Raw genomic sequence first — 19858 nt, 5'->3', positions numbered from 1 at the left:
TTCTTTTTTTTTTCTTTTTGTTTTATTATTTGTTTATTTTAATTTATTTGTTTCTTTTATGTTTTTCCTTTCTTTTGGTTTCTTTGTCTTAGGCGTTCGTTTTTGTTAAAGTATGATGTAAAATCAATTATCTCAAAATTATGTGTTTTTAAATTTTGGACTTGTTTGTTGGATACTTTTTTTGCATTTTATCATTCTTTTATTATGAAAATATGCTAAAATATGCTAAAATATCACTTATGTTTTTGTGAAAATATGCTAAAATATTTATATATATGGTTTTGTTTTGAATTCTTTTTTTACTAATTCATTATATATAAATGATTATGGTGTGTTTAAACTTCTTTCATTAATTACTACATATTTTCTATACTCACAATGTTTGCCAGCTCGCTATATAATCAACTTAAATCAGTTAAATTCATCATGCAATGCATTTCCTTCCAATTTTTTTGTGATAAACTAATAGATAATTGACTAAATAAACATCATGCAAAGTTTCAATAAAAATTTCCAAGTTTTTCTTACAATTTCCGTGGTTTCCATATTATTTTTATCGATATCGATAAAATCCCAATATTTCCATCGATATTTCCGTGTTTTTGGACTACGATATCATCGATATTTTATATCTTGTAACACATTACACATGACTTGCTAATCCACTTGTTAGTGATTGTTGTGTGGACTTACTAGTGAGTGTTTTAAGTACACCTTCACGGCATCGGAACACCGCCACCGCAGTGGCTGTGTAGTAGCCGTGCAATCTAACTAGCTCTCCTCCGTCAGCCGTCCTCCACTCCTCTTCCTCCCTTCACCGCCCAGCTCGGCCCACACTCCTCCTTCTTCTTCATTGGCAATTTGGCATTGTCAACAGCAACAACAGTAACCTAAACTCATTGTAAGGTTAGTCTGTGAATTCGATTTAATGTTTTGCTTTTCGTTTTATATCTCGTTTTGAGGATTATGGATAGAGAGTGGAGTGGCCGCCGGGGAAGGGGGAGGGCGGCGGCTGTCAGGGCTGGCGGTACTTTTCCCATTTCCTTGTGGGCGGAGATTTCAATCACTCGCTCCCCTCGTTTTTATCGACAACTCTACTCTCTTTATATCTACCCTCGGACCTTCCCACCTTCTCATCTCTCTCTCTCTCTCTCTCTCTCTCTCTTGGGGGTACCAAAGAGGCTTCCTTTTCTTCTTCTTCATTCAATCTGATCTTGATCTGGGCCAATTCAGCAAGGTATTTCCCTGTACCAGTTTCAAATTTATAGCATTTGAATCGTTTCGAAATGGCAGCAACTTCCCATTTTTTGGGTTGTGGTCTCTTTCTATGATAGAATTACAATCATGCGAAATTGCGAATGGTTGATTCCTCCTTAGCTTCTGCTCGATTTTGTCGAAAGAGTTTTACAATTTCTAACAAATTATACTGTTTTTTGTTGTTGTTCTGCAATGGCGGTGACTGAGGTATTTGGTTTTGTTTATTTGGTGTAACTCAGGTCGCTTTGTTTCGAAAATGGACGCCACAATGCCCATCTGCAAGACTGTCACGCCAACTCCGGTGAGTACCGCTGTTACCCTTTGCTTATTTCATTTTTTGAATTGGGTCTGGGTTTCATATGCCATGTGGTGTTCTAATTTGTTGGAATTAGAGTGGCTAATCAATTGATCTTAATCCCGATATGATCAGTGTGATAGTGAATTATTCAAGGTTGATGCAAGCTTTCTATATGTTGAAACGGATCGACTTTTCAAATGTGTTTTACTTAGCTTGAGGTTTGGTTTAGGTTCTTATATGGACTGAAGAACATGTCTTGGTAGATAATTACCTTTTATATCTTCAGTTTTGTAGAAAAGCTCAAAACTTTACCTTTGTTTATTCGATGCAGTAAAACAGATATTAAGTGAAAGATTCTAACTAATTAGGTTAACGTATTGGAATTCCTAGATAAATAGCATTACAAAACAAAGGTCTGCTTGTTTAATGTCTTCAGAATCCTGTACCTTAATGCTTCTGTTATAATCTCCATACTTAATTTGTTGTTTATTCACATTTTCCTTTACATTTGGTTTTCGTTTTCTTCTGTCAATGAAAGGGCTTATTTTTTGGGAGAACTAGAGAGATCCGCAGTTCTCAATGTAGCTTTATGGTGGGAAATAAAGTCAACTTTTTAAGGCAGAGAGTTCAGGGTGCTCAAGTTAGTGTTAAATCCAGAAAGCATGGGGGAGCTCTTCATGCTACATGTCATGCTGAAAAAATTCTGGTGGCAAATAGAGGGGAAATTGCTGTTCGCGTTATTCGAACAGCCCATGAGATGGGAATACCTTGTGTGGCTGTTTACTCAACAATAGACAAGGATGCACTTCATGTGAAATTGGCTGACGAATCAGTTTGTATTGGTGAAGCAGCAAGCAGTCAATCGTAAGTGGTCGATCAGTTAAATTTTGTTACGTTGTTCTTTGTCTTCCCCCCCCCCCCCCCCCCAAACCAACATTGTAACTATCACAAATGAATCCTTTCTGAAAACCATTTAAGTTTATGAGTTAGGAATCCGAAAGGAACCATGATATCTTTTTTTAATTATTCAATGTACAGTAATTACGGAAGAGTGATCTGATCATTCATTACAATTCTTTTTGTATCTCACTTAGTACCAATTATAAAGTTATATTAATTACTAAGATGTGGCTAGCAAGATTACAAATATGTGATTATTATTATTTTTTTTCTGTTGGAAAGAAGTCGAGGATGAAAGTAAAACACATAATAACATCACTGATAGATAATCATTGCTTATAAAGATGTGAAAGTAAAACACATAGTAACATCACGGATAGATAATCATTGTTTGTAAAGATGTGAAATAAAGAAACTGAAAACAAAGATTCTAGCAGTAATGGACTAATGGTTTTAAATGCCTCATGCCTTTTGCTTGGCATGGCACAACATAGGATGTGACCTAGCCCTTCCATGCCCATTTGAATTGTGCCATGCTCAAGCCGGCCTGCCTTGTTTTACTACTCTACCTGTGAACTACATTCTTTATGTTAATACGATAATAAATTTTTGTCCCAGCTTCTGTTACAGATGATAATGATTAAGCTTGGCCATTTTGATATGTCTTTCTGCAGGTACTTAGTTGTTCCAAATGTTTTATCTGCTGCCATCAGTCGGAAATGTACAATGTTGCATCCAGGATATGGTTTCCTTTCTGAGAATGCATCATTTGTTGAAATGTGCAAAGAACATGGAATCAATTTTATTGGGCCTAAGGTAAGTACTTCAATTAAAATAAAAATAACACGTTAAAAACTTCAAGCTAGTAAGTTTTTTGCTATTCTCTTAATTCTAATTTTTAGATGTAAACGAGGCATGGTCAAAGGTGGTGGCTTGGGTGTGTGATAGTCCCATCCCATTTCAAGGAAATTTCTTTTTCGTTTTGCCTCTCATTTCAGCCCTCTCTCTTCCATTCTCTTATTTAGTTCCAAGGCTCAGCCCACCACATTGTGAAGTCCTGGGTCCGTGCCATGTGAACATGATAAGCTTGAGTCCAATTCTATTGCTAACCTGGTGACCAAGAATTTATGGTCACCTACCAATGGACTATATATCAAGGGTGGATAATAAATTGGATGTGCTTTTAATGTTTTAATCTCAACCCTTGATATCAATTCCAAGGGTTAGTGACCAAGAGAACATTTCTGTGATAAGTTCATGCGATATATTAGATTGATTTATTAGCTAGCTTTTTGGTGATTAATGAATATAATTTTCAACTTGGAAAAAATTATTTTTTCCCTTAGACAGAAATGATACACACACACACACACACACACACACACACACACACATATATATATATATATTTTTTTTTTTTTCTTTAGTTGTATTTTATTTGGTTTTATACATTATATTGCACTTGTTCCATACATCTTAGAGTGAATAGTAATGAAGCACTTGGCTCTATATTTAGTCACTTATTAGTTAATTCATGTTCTCATGTGGGACAAATGTTTGAAATTATGATTACAATTTGCAGCCCGAGAGCATCCGTGTTATGGGTGATAAATCGACTGCCAGAGACACAATGAAGAAAGCAGGTGTCCCAACTGTACCTGGAAGTGATGGATTACTACAGGTATGTACTTTAACCGTAGGTATTATAAGTTTCAACGCCTCCTGAACTAGGTGGTCATAAAAATTAATATTTCCTTGATTGTACTCTCTTTTTTTCCTTTACAGAGCACAGAGGAAGGAATCAGGCTTGCAGATGAGATTGGTTTTCCTGTAATGATCAAGGTAAAGTATCTTGTCTTATTATGTCTCATGATAATTAAAACTCATTATACCCCGCTATGTCCTAGAATTTACAGTGCAGACCTTTTAGTGTTAACATAGAAAATTAATTTAGAGGAACACATGCCTATTGCATAGAATAGCTGCTCATGAATTGTATCTGTTTGATGCTAGTACGCTACCCAATTTCCTTGCTATAATGCTAAGCTATGAAGATGTACCAACTCAATGAAGCTAGAATAAAAGTTTTGTAGGTTTTAATTTTGAGTTTCAGTCAAGCATGCAGTTCCTTACAGAAATTTAAGTTTGCAGCTTAGTTCCTAGTAACTACTAACTATAATGAGTTCTAACTGTTATCTCTGATCTTTGGATGAGTTTCATCATTTGGCAGAAACAATTCTAAACGATTTCAATTATAAGTGTGTTACATATAAACTCGAATATTTTTTTTCAAACACTGAGTTAAGGAAAGCCAATATAGATTTTTGTCTGTTATTGTTTCTGTTAAAAGATAAGCATGTTTTGCTATTGAAGGCCACAGCAGGAGGTGGAGGACGTGGCATGCGTCTTGCTAAAGAACCTGAGGAGTTTGTGAAGTTGTTGCAGGTACTGTACCCAATGCATTGTCTTCTTACTTTGTTGCTTTGCTGATGCCTTCTTTTATTGTTTGTCTTCTCCGAAAGTGTTTCGTTGATCATTTTTGGAGATATTGTTTAAGTTTTGTGTCAGATAAATTTCACTATAAATTTGTATGGTTGGGCTCTTAGTTTAGTTGGTCTTGTTATCCTTAAATGAGCATTATATTTTTGTATTACATTGCTGTTTCCATCGGCTTATTGTTTTGCTTCGATTTGATTGTTTGCAGCAAGCAAAGAGTGAGGCTGCAGCTGCTTTTGGAAATGATGGAGTTTATTTGGAAAAGTACATCCAAAATCCTAGACACATTGAGTTTCAGGTAATGTGCTTGTAAAAGTTCCTGATGATTTTTATGGTGTATATTGTATGTTTTGAATTATAAGTAGTATTCATTTTGACATTTGACGCAAACCTGCAATCTCTTGATTTATCCCTTGTAAAAACAGGTTCTTGCAGATAAATATGGTAATGTTATTCACTTTGGAGAGCGGGATTGCAGCATCCAGGTACTTTAACCGGCCTTATTAGTTGCATGAATCACTGTGAAAGTTTATTTCTAGTTATTAGAATACAGCTGTCTTACATGGCCGGTCCCAAGCCCGGATAAAGGAGGAGGGGGAGGGCGTCAGGTAGTCGACAGCCGGCACTCCATGATCACGTCGAATCCTTATGAAAATGAATCCAGAACAAAATCGAGCTAAAGCTAGGGCGTCACCCGTAAGTGGCGCGCTGTGTGGCCCAAGCACAGTGATAAGTGAGCAAGGGTCGCTGTATCTCCATCGGCACCCGGATGCAGTGTTAAATGAGCAAGGGGGCCATAGAAACTTCTTTTCGAACGACTCCACTCAAAGTTGTTTGGGAGCATATGCTCCTATCAACTTTACCCGGGACACACAAAAGAAGTACTTTGATCCTATTAGACGGGGAAGGGTGAAGAAGCTAGGACAGAAGGGTAGAGTTCAAGAGAGCAAAATGCGTTTAGGAACGTGGAATATAGGAACCTTAACGGGAAAATCTATGGAAGTAGTGGAAGTTATGGTGAGGAGAAGGATAAATATTATGTGCCTACAAGAAACTAAGTGGGTTGGTAGTAAGGCAAAGGATCTAGAAAACTCAGGGTTTAAACTTTGGTATTCGGGCACAAATAGAACGAGAAACGGTGTTGGCATCATCGTGGACAAGACCTTGGTACAAGATGTTGTAGATGTCAAGAGGGTAGGAGATAGAATCATGGCAATCAAGATTGTAATAGGACAAGAACTTATCAATGTGATTAGTGCGTACGCACCTCAAGTAGGGTTGGATACGAGTTCGAAGGAGAAATTTTGGGAAGATCTTGGAGACTTGGTGCAAGGAATTGCTCAGACAGAGAAGTTATTTATAGGAGGAGATTTAAATGGACACGTGGGCAGGGAGACAGGCAACTATGGAGGTTTTCATGGTGGCCATGGTTTTGGGGAGAGAAACGAGGATGGGGAAGCTATCTTGGATTTTGCAATGGCATATGATCTCTTCTTAGCCAACACCTTCTTTAAGAAGAGAGAAGAACATGTGATCACCTACAAGAGTGGGTCGTCAAAAACACAAATAGATTTTCTTCTAATGAGGAAAGGGGATCGTATAACTTGTAAGGATTGCAAAGTTATACCAGGAGAGAGCGTGGCTAATCAACATCGCTTGTTGGTGATGGATGTACATATCAAAAGAGTAAGACAAAAGAACAAGACTTGGAAGTGCCCAAGGACTAGATGGTGGAATCTAAAAGAAGAAAAACAAGTCATTTTCAAAGAGAAGGTAATCACCCAATGTGTGTGGGATAGAGAGGGGGAAGCTAGCCAAATGTGGGATTCCATGGCTAGTTGTATCCGAAAAGTAGCAAAAGAGGTATTAGGAGAGTCCAAGGGCTTTGCCCCACACCAAAAGGAATCTTGGTGGTGGAATGAGGAGGTACAAACAAAGGTGAAGGTTAAGAAGGAATGTTGTAAAGCCTTATACAAGGAGAGGACAGATGAAAATGGTGAAAGGTATAGAAAAGCGAAGCAAGAGGCGAAGAAAGCTGTCAGAGAAGCTAAGTTAGCGGCTTACGACGATATGTATAAACGACTAGATACCAAAGAAGGAGAGTTGGATATCTATAAACTATCTAGAGCAAGGGAAAAGAAGACAAGGGACCTAAACCAAGTGAGGTGCATCAAGGATGAGGATGGAAAGGTTCTTGCTACAGAGAACGCGGTTAAAGACAGATGGAGAGGTTATTTTCATAATCTTTTCAATGAAGGACATGAAATGAGTGCTTCTTTAGGGGAGTTGAGTAACTCAGAAGAGTGTAGAAACTACTCTTTTTATCGTCGAATCCGGAAGGAAGAAGTGGTTGTAGCTTTGAAGAAGATGAAGCATAAAAAAGCAATAGGCCCAGACAATATACCAATCGAAGTGTGGAAACTTTTGGGAGAGACAGGTATAACATGGCTCACTGACCTTTTCAATAGGATTTTGAAAACGAAGAAGATGCCAAATGAGTGGCGAACGAGCACTTTGGTGCCTATCTACAAGAATAAGGGCGACGTACAAAATTGCATGAACTATAGGGGTATTAAGCTAATGAGTCATACAATGAAGCTCTGGGAGAGAGTCATTGAGCATAGATTGAGGCAAGAGACACGGGTTTCGGACAACCAATTCGGGTTCATGCCAGGGCGCTCAACCATGGAGGCAATCTATCTCTTACGAAGATTGATGGAAAGATATAGAGATGGGAAAAAGGATTTACACATGGTCTTTATAGATTTGGAAAAAGCGTATGATAGGGTCCCAAGAGACATTCTTTGGAGGATTTTAGAGAAGAAAGGAATACGAGTAGCATATATCCAAGCTATAAAGGATATGTATGAAGGAGCAAAGACTGCCGTAAGAACTCATGAAGGACAAACCGAAAGCTTTCCCATAACTGTAGGATTACATCAAGGCTCATCCTTAAGTCCTTACCTTTTTGCGTTGGTAATGGATGAGTTAACAGGACATATTCAAGATGATATTTCTTGGTGTATGCTTTTCGCAGACGATATAGTGTTGATAGATGAAACTCAGGAAGGGGTAAATGCAAAGCTTAACCTTTGGAGAGAAGTGTTGGAATCTAAAGGTCTTCGCCTAAGCCGATCAAAGATAGAATATATGGAGTGCAAGTTCAGTGCAAATGGAGGCCAAAACGAGTTAGGGGTGAGGATCGGAGATCAAGAAATACCAAAGAGCGACCGTTTTCGTTACCTAGGATCTATCTTGCAAAAGAACGGAGAATTAGATGGAGATCTCAACCATAGAATACAAGCTAGATGGATGAAGTGGAAGAGTGCATCCGGCGTGTTGTGTGACCGCCGTATGCCACTGAAGCTCAAGGGAAAATTTTATAGGACGACAATAAGGCCGGCGATGCTGTATGGCACAGAATGTTGGGCGGTGAAACATCAACACGTACACAAAATGGGTGTAGCGGAGATGAGGATGCTTCGTTGGATGTGTGGGCACATGAGAAAGGATAAGATTAGGAATGAGGATATCCGGGGTAAAGTAGGAGTAGCCGAAATTGAAGGAAAGATGAGAGAAAATCGGTTACGGTGGTTTGGACATGTGCAAAGAAGGCCTACTGACGCTCCGATTAGAAGATGCGACTATGGGACAGAGGTTCAGGGCCGAAGGGGTAGAGGAAGACCTAGGAAAACTTTGGAAGAGACTCTAAGAAAAGACTTAGAGTACTTGGATCTAACGAAGGACATGACACAGGATCGAGCACAATGGCGTTCTAAGATTCATATAGCCGATCCCACTCAGTGACTTGGATTTTCCAAGTCTCCAACCGAGAAGTTTTCCTCACTCGGGAAATTAAGGGAACACTACCCCAACCTACATGCTCCACTCAGAAAGCTTCAACATACAAGCTTCAACAAAAGAAAATTCAAAGAACTTAGCGAAGAAGGCTTTGGTGTATTTAACACAATACGTTGAAATGAAGGAAAGCTTATTTATTGATATCCCCGATAAGCTACAAATATGTACATATACATGAGTCAAAATAAACACACAAGAGGGAGCCTTCACAAAGGTTGCTTAGGAGAAGTCTCAGCAGTCGGTAGAGCCCCAGAAAGAGAAGGCACCGGAGGGGGATCATTTGGAGCCTCAGTACTGGACAGAACCCTAGAAGGAGGAGGCATCAGAGGTTGATCATTCGGAGCTTCATTACGCGGTACAGCCCCAGAAGACGAAGGCAATAAATGCCTTTGGAACAAACCCACAAATCTCTGATGATCAAGTAAAACCTGACCATCAGTTTCCTTCATTTGGTCAAGCTTCCTCTTCATGTTTGTAGCATAGTCATGTGCGAGCCGGTGCAACTGTTTATTCTCATGCTTGAGCCCTCTAATCTCCTGTTTGAGACTTATCACTTCAGCCGCCAATGATTCAACTTGGCGGGTTCGAGCAAATAGGCGTTGGGCCATATTAGACACAGAACCTGCACACTGAACACTGAGAGCCAGCGAATCCTTAACAGCTAACTCATCAGACCGTTTGGAAAGTAGTCTGTTATCTTTGGGAGTGAGAAGGTTCCTGGCCACCACCGCAGCGGTCATATCATTCTTCATCACAGAATCCCCAACGGTAAGAGGACCAGTAGGGGAGACGAAGGATGGGCGCCATATGTTGTCTGGAGAAGGCGGGGCTGCCTCTTCAACAAGGTTCAAGTCAAAACGACGGTCGGAGGGGCCAGACATTTTCAAAGGTGTTGAAGAGAGAAGAGGTCGGACAAATCAAGATCTTAGAAGTGCAAGAATGAAGCTTCTACTGGTGGAGATTCAAGTGTGCTTTGGAACTTAATGCCAGCCCCTATAAAAATCTGCACTCGACGGAGCTTCAAAAATCGAAGAGGCGCCTGCTCAGAAATCGAAGAGGCGTTTGCTTTCTCAAAAGCTGGGCTGCTTAGAGATCACGAGGGTTGATCTCAGAAATCGAAGAGGCGTTTGCTTTCTCAAAAGTTGGGCTGCTCAAAGACCACGAAGGCCGATCTCAGAAATCGAAGAGGCGCTCGCTTTCTCAAAAGCTGGGCTCCCCAGAGACCACGAGGGCCGATCTCAGAAATCGAAGAGGCACCTACTTTTCCAACCTTGTCAGCACCTGTCACACGCACACTCAGCTTTGCGGAAATTATGGGCATTCTGTCGAAGACTTCTGGGGAAGTAGAAAACACATGAATCTTACTGTTCAATCACCCACTTCCCACACGCAACAATAGCTCATGGGTACCACAGATAATTTTGCCAAAGTTCTCTGCCAAAGTTGAGCACGTGAAGCTTGCAGCTCCCACTACATCGCTCTGACCAAGAAGGGTAAAAGAATAGCAAAGAAACAGCACTAACAAAGTTTAGACCCATAAATTTTGAAGGTCTAGCTACCATATTATTACCCACAAGGGTAAAGGAACAGTACCACTGCTGGATAATTGGAAAGTCCCTGTGTGTCAACCTCTGTGCTTCGTGGCAAGGTAGACTAGCAAACATGCCCAACCTTTACTCACATTCGAGAAAACACTCCCAATAAGATTGCTTGCTCCAAAATCGAAGAGGCACCGTCCTCCGAATCTCGAGAGCCAGACTCCCAACATGACTACTTTCTTAAAAATCGAAGAGAGGGTAAAGGAACAGTACCATTGCTGGATAATTGGAAAGTCCCTGTGTGTCAACCTCTGTGCTTCGTGGCAAGGTAGACTAGCAAACATGCCCAACCTTTACTCACATTCGAGAAAACACTCCCAACAAGATTGCTTGCTCCAAAATCGAAGAGGCACCGCCCTCCGAATCTCGAGAGCCAGACTCCCAACATGATTACTTTCTCAAAAATCGAAGAGACACTACTCCCCGAATCTTCGAGAGCCAGACCCCCAGCATGATTGCTTTCTCAAAAATCGATGAGGCATCGTTCTCCGAATCAATCGAAGAGGCGCTCGCTTTCTCAAAAGCTGGGCTGCTCAGAGACCACGAGGGCCGATCTCAGAAATCGAAGAGCCACCTACTTTTCTAGCCTTGTCAGCACCTGTCACACGCACACTCAGCTTTGCAGAAATTATGGGCATTCTGTCGAAGACTTCTGGTGAAGTAGAAAGCACATGAATCTTACTGTTCAATCACCCACTTCCCACACGCAACAATAGCTCATGGGTACCACAGATAACTTTGCCAAAGTTCTCTGCCAAAGTTGAGCACGTGAAGCTTGCAGCTCCCACTACATCGCTCTGACCAAAAAAGGTAAAAGAATAGCAAAGAAACAGCACTAACAAAGTTTAGACACATAAATTTTGAAGGTCTAGCTACCATATTATTACCCACAAGGGTAAAGGAACAGTACCACTGCTAGATAATTGGAAAGTCCCTGTGTGTCAACCTCTGTGCTTCGTGGCAAGGTAGACTAGCAAACATGCCCAACCTTTACTCACATTCGAGAAAACACTCCCAACAAGATTACTTGCTCCAAAATCGAAGAGGCATCGTCCTTCGAATCTCGAGAGCCAGACTCCCAACATGACTACTTTCTCAAAAGCGAAGAGAGGGTAAAGGAACAGTACCATTGCTGGATAATTGGAAAGTCCCTGTGTGTCAACCTTTGTGCTTCGTGGCAAGGTAGATTAGCAAACATGCCCAACCTTTACTCACATTCGAGACAACACTCCCAACATGATTGCTTGCTCCAAAATCGAAGAGGCACCGCCCTCCGAATCTCGAGAGCCAGACTCCCAACATGATTACTTCCTCAAAAATCGAAGAGATACTGCTCTCCGAATCTCGAGAGCCAAACCCCCAGCATGATTGCTTTCTCAAAAATCGAAGAGGCATCGTTCTCCGAATCTCGAGAGCCAGATACCACAGACCACTTTTTCAAAGTGCTCTGACAAAGTTAAAACATGTGAAACTGGCAGCTCCCACTACCGTGCTATGACCAAGCAGGGTAAAGGAATAGCATTAGTACTTGTTGTTAGGGAGACTCCTATATATGTCGACCTCCATCCCTAACGGACAGGCAGACCTGCAAAAATGCTCAACCCTTCATCATATCTGAGAGGGCACTCCCAACGAAGCCTTTCGAAATATTCAGCTTTCTTTTCCCCCGATAATACCTCTGCAAACAAGCTATACTAGAGCAAGAATATCTCATATCATCAGGGTTAAAAGCAAGAGTATCCCATATCATGCTTTTTCCCTGTCTTTTCCTTTGACCTTGTTTTTACCTGCAAGACAAGGAGAAAGAGAGCAATCAGTCAGCACTTGGAATCAAGCTTCCAGCTAGGAACCGACTGCCTGGAACCCCTTACCTGATTACTTACCTGGCATTGCTCTCGAGTACTCATCTTCAACATCTTATGTTTCCAGGGAAGATTCCGCATCTGCTTGAGGAACAGATAGGGAAAGTGCGAAGGATACAAGGAAGCATGTGGAGACAAGCGTAACAGCACACTTGCCGATACATCCATTACTCTGTCAAAAGCAAAAGTATCCCATATCAGCAGGGTGGAACGTACTCTAGATTTGATGGACTTGTTTTGACCCTCAAATTCTTCAGTCGGCCTTATACTCTGGAGGAAACCAGAAAACCCTCCAGCTCAGTTCAAGAATAAGCCTGTGGAAAGTTACTTCTTCAAAAGCAAAAGTATCTCATATCATCTCTTCTCATTTTTCTTCTCTTTATCCTTCATGCTGCTGCAAGATGGGGAGAAGGTGAACAATCAGTTGGAGCTCTGATTGCTTACCTTGTCTGTCACCTCTTTCAGCAGACCCCCTAGCTCGGCGACTTGGGGGACTCCTACTACATGGTTTGTATCGCGCTTGACCAAGCCTGAAACTACAAGTAAGCTTCAAGTGAAATTGATACATTACCTTGTGCATCTCCACCAGTTAAAGATACCACCCCTGGATGGAGGAAGAGTACTTCCAGAGAAGATGCCACATCTACCTATGAGACAGATAAGGCAAGTCAAGACGACACCACACTCCGATACTTAGAAGTTTCGTGATTACGAGATCATTCTCCCACAATATTTCCTAATGTCATTTGTACTAAATCATTCACTTGTACTCACTAAAGGAGAGCTTGAACCTATGTACTTGTGTAAACCCTTCACAATTAATGAGAACTCTTCTATTCCGTGGACGTAGCCAATCTGGGTGAACCACGTACATCTTGTGTTTGCTTTCCTATCTCTATCCATTTATATACTTATCCACACTAATGACCGGAGCAATCTAGCGAAGATCACAAAAAGCGACCGTTTTCGCTACCTAGGATCTATCTTGCAAGAGAACGGAGAATTAGATGGAGATCTCAACCATGGAATACGAGCTGGATGGATGAAGTGTAAGAGTGCATCCGGCGTGTTGTGTGACCGTCGTAGGCCACTGAAACTCAAGGGAAAATTTTATAGGACGGCAATAAGGCCAGCAATGTTGTATGGCTCAGAATGTTGGGCGGTGAAGCATCAACACGTACACAAAATGGGTGTAGCGGAGATGAGGATGCTTCGTGGGATGTGTGGGCACACGAGAAAGGATAAGATTGGGAATGAGGATATCCGAGGTAAAGTAGGAATAGCCGAAATTGTAGGAAAGATGAGAGAAAATCGGCTCCGGTGATTTGGACATGTGCAAAGAAGGCCGATTGACGCTCCGGTTCGAAGATGTGACTACGGGACAGAGATTCAGGGCCGAAGGGGTAGAGGAAGACCTAGGAAAACTTTGGAAGAGACTCTAAGAAAAGACTTAGAGTACTTGGATCTAACGGAGGACATGACACAAAACCGAGCGCAATGGCGTTCTAGGATTCATATAGCCGACCCCACTTAGTGGGAAAAGGCTTTGTTGTTGTTGTTGTATTAGAATACAGCTGTCTTCAAGTTATTATTCATTTATTCTCTAGTCATTTCTAAGAAATGCAAAGCCCAATGACCCCTGCCAAATTGTTTTCATTTGTTGAATGTAACGTTCACAGAGAAGGAACCAAAAGCTTCTGGAAGAAGCACCTTCCCCTGCATTGACCCCAGAACTGCGGAAAGCTATGGGTGATGCAGCAGTTGCAGCAGCAGCATCAATTGGCTACATTGGTGTTGGAACCGTTGAATTCCTTTTGGACGAAAGAGGTTCCTTTTACTTCATGGAAATGAACACTCGGATTCAGGTTAAACTAATCTTTTGAGGATGGCTTTGACTGGTATTAAAAATTTGCTTCGTTATGCTAAACTATAATATTTTTGCCAATGGAATGACAGGTTGAGCATCCTGTGACAGAAATGATTTCCTCTGTTGACTTGATTGAAGAACAAATTCATGTGGCTATGGGTGAAAAACTCCGATACACACAGGTAATTACAGTAGTGTAGTTTTCGAGATATATTTGACGCTTTCTGTTCAATGTCTGACGGAGGTGGCTCCATCTACAGGAAGATATAGTGCTCAGAGGACATTCAATTGAATGCCGTATCAATGCAGAAGATGCTTTTAAAGGATTCCGACCTGGGCCAGGTATGTATACATAGTTATATTCTGGTTCCCTTGGTTAATTGCTTAGTACAGGATGACACTTACGCAACATTTGGTCTTTTTCTGTTATTCTGTATTGTACTATGTGATGCAGCCAAACCCTGATGATATAGGGCTCTAAGATAGTTCAGCACTCCAAGAATTCCATTTATTTTACTAGGGTTGCGCATGCACTGGTTTAACAATGACATTATGTATTCACTCTGTTTTTAATACATATTCTTCTGTGTTTTTTAACAGGAAGAATAACAGCATACTTACCATCTGGAGGTCCCTTTGTTCGAATGGATAGCCATGTTTATCCTGATTATGTGGTTCCTCCAAACTATGATTCCCTTCTTGGAAAGGTTTGTGGCCCATATACATCACCAATATAATATTATAGCTTTCAGGTTTATTGTTCTAAATTTTAATCACTTTGGCAATATTGCTCTCTTGATGTAGCTTATTGTTTGGGCACCAACAAGAGAAAAGGCGATTGAGCGAATGAAGAGGGCTCTTGACGACACTGTTATAACGGGTAAATAATAATATAGTTAATTGGTGAAATCATTCAATTTTATTTAATTTTTATGTCAGCATAATTGGACTTTATGTAGAAGAAACTTTGTGTGAGCCATTTGAATTTAAGCAGTGTTGTGAATAGAACCGAAGGGGCAAGTGTTTTTTTTTTTTTTTTGTCAAAGTTTTATTGAGAGTTTCAGGTTGCTTTAATTCACGATGTAAATCTGGAACACTCCTTTTTCGTTATTAATGGTGGTTGATGTAGTTATTGCCTTTGTTCAACAGGGGTTCCCACAACCATTGAATACCATAAACTTATCCTTGACATAGAGGATTTCAAAAATGGCAAGGTTGATACTGCTTTTATTCCAAAGCATGAAGAGGAGCTACAAGCGGTAAGAAACTAGTCTAACCCTGAACATAAATTTACCGGCGAGCCTTCGATTTTCCATTCTGGGTTCTCATATTTACTAATTCCTCTTTCATGTGCCTACAGCCCCAACATTTGGTGCCCGCGGCCGCCGCCAAGAACTAGCTGGTGCATCTGCTTACATGGATGGCTCTCTAATTGCCACCATCTGGTCTAGTCGACCACATTTAAACGGCAAATCTTTCGCTTTTTTGTACGAGTTATATAATTCCGTGTCCTTTTTATACTTATTAGAACTAATAACATTATTCGCATGCCTTGCATTTGAGTATTTCATTTGAAATTTTGACATGTTCATGCGTTTCAGTTGGGTGTACAAACTTGTATTGCTCACCCTATGTGTATTTGCATACTATTTATATTTAGCAAGATCCTTGTTTCATAATTTAGGTTTAATCCCAATATCATATTGGGGTTTGACTTTCTGCTGAATTTCCTTCTTATGTTGGAGATTTTTTTTTTCAATGTGCCTAGAACACGAGCCGGTGATACAAGTGAAGGGACATTGAAAAATATATCCTCTCTACTTATATTTACTTATATTATGACACGTAGTGTATTGACCTTATGTTTTGGTTACATGGAAATATCTCTCCTTTGGAGGTTGGCTGAAAACAACCTTAGAAACTTGTTGGGTGGAGTGGCATCCTAGCAAATGATGGTGGGAAATTGGTAAATATATAATCACAAAACTAAATCTAAACAAATTTAGAAAACTATTCAACATTGTTTTTAGTTTTTAATTTTACTTGGTACACTAATATTTCTACATTTTGTGCAAATTATTGTCTAGTTTTGTTGTGTCTTTGGAGAAAAATCTTATTCAAGTAGGCAGCGCGTGTTTGGGTTTGGAATTAGAATGTCATTCGTACCCTGCCCTTCCCACCCTCACCATATCAGATTTTTGTCCTTGATGCCCGACCCATTAGGGGCGAAAACCCCCCAAGACCCTTCTCTCAAGTCCATAATGTTGTCTCAAATATTTTCTCCTTCGGCTTTAAATAAAAACTAATCACTCCGCACGCACACACGTGGGTGTAAGAGATATTTTTTTAATCACGGGCATTACGCACCCTTACAGAAGTCTTGCGTTAGTTGTTTTCATTGTAATTGTGAAGATCTATTTTTAATGTGTTTCAGCAATGCATATTCTAAAAAGTTGTCATGTTTTCTGTTTTCACTTTTGACATAAAGTAACTAAATAAAAAACAAGAGAAAATTGAAATAATGTTCTCTGAACTTTAGTCTAATTAGAGTTTTGCTCCCTAAAATAAAAATCCGTGAGTATTATGGTAATTTTGAGTAACCATATTAGAACTTCTGTTGGTTATTTGCCTCTTAAAACTTTTTCATTTGGAAATAATAAATTGTATAGGAAAAGAGAATTGTGATTGTCGTTCGGCAGCAGCAGCAGCAACAGCACATTGTGGTTCTAAGATTTCTGTGATTCTCAAAACCCCAAATGGGAAAACCAAAAAGAAAGATGATAAGAACTCGTTTGGTTTGGTTCGGTGTTGGGTTTTCGCAGACTGGAGCTGCAATCTCTCACCTCGTCTGGAAAGATCTTCTCGTCGACCGCTTCGCTCTTTCCTCCGATGTATGTAACCCATCAACTCTCTCACCTCTCTCTCTCTCTCTCTTTATATATATATATATATATATATATATATATATATATATATATATATATATATATATATAGACACACACACACATACATACACTCATACATATGATTTCAAGTTTTCATTTTCTTTGTTGTGGGGGATTATGTAGGTGAAGCAAAAGTTTGATGCTCTTGAAGGTAGACTTGTGAACCTCGAGCGTTCTTTATCACCAGACCCGAATCATCATCCCGCTCGGGTATTATTGTTTTTGTTTTTTTTTTTTTTTTTTTTTTATTTTTATGATTGGGAGTGCCTTCGCCCATGAGCGGTAGGTCTCGGGTTCGAGACTTGGGAGCAGCCTCTCCATAAATGGGGGTAAGGCTAGCCGACATTCACCTCTCCCAGACCCTGCGTAAAGCGGGAGCCTTGTGCACTGGGTACGACCTTTATTCTTATGATTGGGTTTGTGATTTGGTTGAATTTCTGATAGTTTTATGCAGTAGCCCCCGACCAATTCATCAATTTTTTCAGAACTAATCATAACCCATCTTAATAATCTCAAAATTAGGACAAATGATTAGCATTTGATAGTTATTATATGTGAGTTTTAACAAGGCCGATGATTTTCTATGTGGGTTTTGGTTATAATTGCAATTAGAAGAAGTAAGCTCACATTTTTCTGACATGAATTTCAGCAGTCAATTGCTAATTTAGATTGTTCATTGTTATGATCTTGGGGAGGATGTGGAGTGTTGTCCTACAACGAAATGTTAAGGGTCCTTTGTGTGGTCTTATAAGGAGTGGGATTACTCCGCTTATTGCCAATTGGTTTTAGGGTTGAACCTCAAGCTTTTTCCAGGCATAGAAAGATGTTGCCCTTGGTTATTTATGTTTTCAACAAAACTAGGTGGAAAATCTTTCTGATATGCATTTGTAGATATAATTGTTTATAATGGTGGGTGTGTGTGTGTGTGTGGAGCCATAAAGTAGATTTTCTAAGAGGTGCTTTTGCCGGAAAGTTAATAGATGGAATATATTAGATGCTATCTGAATTCAGAGTGTAGTCAGAGAGTAAAATCAAAGAAAAGAAATGGAAAAAAGTTACAATGATAATTCCGTTCATGTGCTCGGTAGATGTCTGAAGTTTGAAGAAATAGTCCCACACTAGAAGCAGGAAAAGAGCTCAGGTGGACTTAATAGTGGGGATTGGAGGCACATGAACTTTAGCTGGGTATTGGTGTTTATAAAAGCTCCTAGTATTGGTGTTTTCATTCTATGAGAAAAGCATATTCTGTGAAACATCAATTAAAGCACTTCATTTAATAATTCATTTCGCCTAGATGACTACTTATGCAGTGATTTGGAGTCATATTTCAGTTGTGTTCCATTTGTATCACCGTTTCTGTGTTATCAAAATGGGGATGTGGGTAAACTAATATCAGGATAAAACTCAGTCACATCTGGTTTCAGCTTCCACGATTTTGGATTAATTTTTTTCATGTCAAAGAAATGAAGTTATGTGGTCGCAAGTGACCTAGTGGTTTCAAGTTGTCTCCTCTATCAGAGTTAGTATATGAGCCGTGTCTTGTTGACAGCCTTTGTGGGGGTGGAAATGCTGATAATTTAGTGTTGTCAAAGGGGAAGCAAGCATAAGGGATTTGTTTGGGGCTTAAGTTTGATTACTGCTGCCAACACCAAGAAGAAAATTAATAGAGAATCTTATTATTTCCAACATGGTCACCAATTGGCACTTGACAGCGTCTTAACCAAGATGGTTATTCAGATCCATCTTCTAATCCATTATTGTTAGTTTTTGAACAACTGATTTAGTGGTTGCATTTGACTTGTATTTGGCAGGTTGAGGACTAGATTTTTACTTGGAGCTCCATCAAGTTTTTGCTTGCCTCCTTGTTATTGAATTTTGTTGGCTTCTGATGCTAAGTTGAACTTGATTCATAGATAAAAATCAGTGTGCTAGCTCCCGACATCGGAGTCTCAATGTGATTATTTACTGAGTTACTTGCTGCTCATACACTCCAATACAATTCATTACTTGTTAGATTGTTGGCCTCGTTAAAATAATTCAAATTTAGCACAAACTTGTTCGATTAAGTATTATATGAAGAAAAATTGTGGTCTTGTTCTTTCAAAGATGATTATAAAACAGTACTATATGAATCTTTGCAGAATGAGAAGTTATTTTTAGGGTTTCGCCGGAATTTGGACTTTTATTAGTCTGAGTGATGGTGTAGGTTTTCTGGCTTAAAAAGGAGTTTTAACGAAACACTTCCAATACTGTTCCGGTACTGTTCATTTTTAACGAAAATGACATGTTTATTCTAAAAAGTCATTAATGGTACTATTCAACACTTTTTTGTTATTTTGATTAAAACTCAAAGTTTTCAAGCTATTTTCGTTAGTTTTCCTTAAAAGGAATTCAATTGGAATAGACCAGTATTTTTGAATTGGTAAAAGATTTGTACCTCGATTGGTTCCTTGCTATCAATTTCATCCATGTTATGTGTTCCACTCCCTATTCCCCTAATAACGCTTGTATCGTGAAACAAGATATTTCACCTGGCAGGGACGGTTTGTTGTCTTCAATAAGAATAAATAATGACCCCAAAAAATAGACTAGTAGGCCTAATCATGTTCACAGAAACTATTAGATCTTGCCAAAATATGAGGTCGCCTCAATATTACGTATCATTTAATTCGTTCTTTTATATTATATTTCAATGCGGCGTGGTTTATTTTAAAAAAAAAAAAAAAAAAAGTTTCAAAAAATGATACAAAAACTATACTCACTAACACTAGG

The 19858-nt window shown here is 39.6% G+C and overlaps 2 protein-coding genes across 4 annotated transcripts; both read left to right on the top strand.

Annotated features, from left to right (window-relative positions):
* The first annotated feature begins 672 nt into the window (after positions 1-672).
* Positions 673-15818, top strand: LOC126595826 (biotin carboxylase 1, chloroplastic-like). 3 transcript variants are annotated; one of them, XM_050262130.1, is made up of 16 exons: positions 673-901; positions 1497-1558; positions 2094-2419; positions 3130-3271; positions 4038-4136; positions 4241-4297; positions 4829-4900; positions 5160-5249; positions 5377-5436; positions 13952-14137; positions 14229-14321; positions 14400-14481; positions 14740-14846; positions 14944-15019; positions 15289-15398; positions 15500-15818. In XM_050262130.1, the coding sequence occupies exons 2-16, from the start codon at positions 1514-1516 to the stop codon at positions 15536-15538; spliced, it is 1584 nt and encodes a 527-aa protein (XP_050118087.1). In that variant the 5' UTR covers positions 673-901; positions 1497-1513; the 3' UTR covers positions 15539-15818. The 3 variants fall into 3 exon arrangements, with proteins under 3 accessions (XP_050118087.1, XP_050118085.1, XP_050118086.1); XM_050262128.1 differs by having other exon boundaries at positions 674-906; XM_050262129.1 differs by lacking the exon at positions 673-901 and adding an exon at positions 996-1237.
* Positions 15819-15949: 131 nt separating this feature from the next.
* LOC126595829 (uncharacterized) lies at positions 15950-19099 on the top strand. The gene is made up of 3 exons (XM_050262134.1): positions 15950-17030; positions 17210-17296; positions 18898-19099. Exons 1-3 carry the CDS (start codon positions 16896-16898, stop codon positions 18907-18909), a joined length of 234 nt encoding a protein of 77 aa, XP_050118091.1. The 5' UTR covers positions 15950-16895; the 3' UTR covers positions 18910-19099.
* The last annotated feature ends 759 nt before the right edge of the window (positions 19100-19858 follow it).

This window comes from Malus sylvestris, chromosome 13 (genome assembly GCF_916048215.2).
Source record: "Malus sylvestris chromosome 13, drMalSylv7.2, whole genome shotgun sequence".
NCBI classification, from domain to species: Eukaryota; Viridiplantae; Streptophyta; class Magnoliopsida; order Rosales; family Rosaceae; genus Malus; species Malus sylvestris.
This window is presented reverse-complemented; position numbering and strand designations above follow the sequence as displayed.

Excerpts from the sequence above, each read along its gene's own strand:
- LOC126595829 (XM_050262134.1), top strand. The coding sequence starts at position 16,896 with ATGGGAAAACCAAAAAGAAAGATGATAAGAACTCGTTTGGTTTGGTTC. Across the intron at positions 17,031-17,209 it reads GCTTCGCTCTTTCCTCCGAT|GTGAAGCAAAAGTTTGATGC; the intron begins GTATGTAACCCA and ends GGGATTATGTAG.
- LOC126595826 (XM_050262130.1), top strand. The coding sequence starts at position 1,514 with ATGGACGCCACAATGCCCATCTGCAAGACTGTCACGCCAACTCCG. Across the intron at positions 5,250-5,376 it reads CTAGACACATTGAGTTTCAG|GTTCTTGCAGATAAATATGG; the intron begins GTAATGTGCTTG and ends TTGTAAAAACAG. Across the intron at positions 5,437-13,951 it reads AGCGGGATTGCAGCATCCAG|AGAAGGAACCAAAAGCTTCT; the intron begins GTACTTTAACCG and ends TAACGTTCACAG.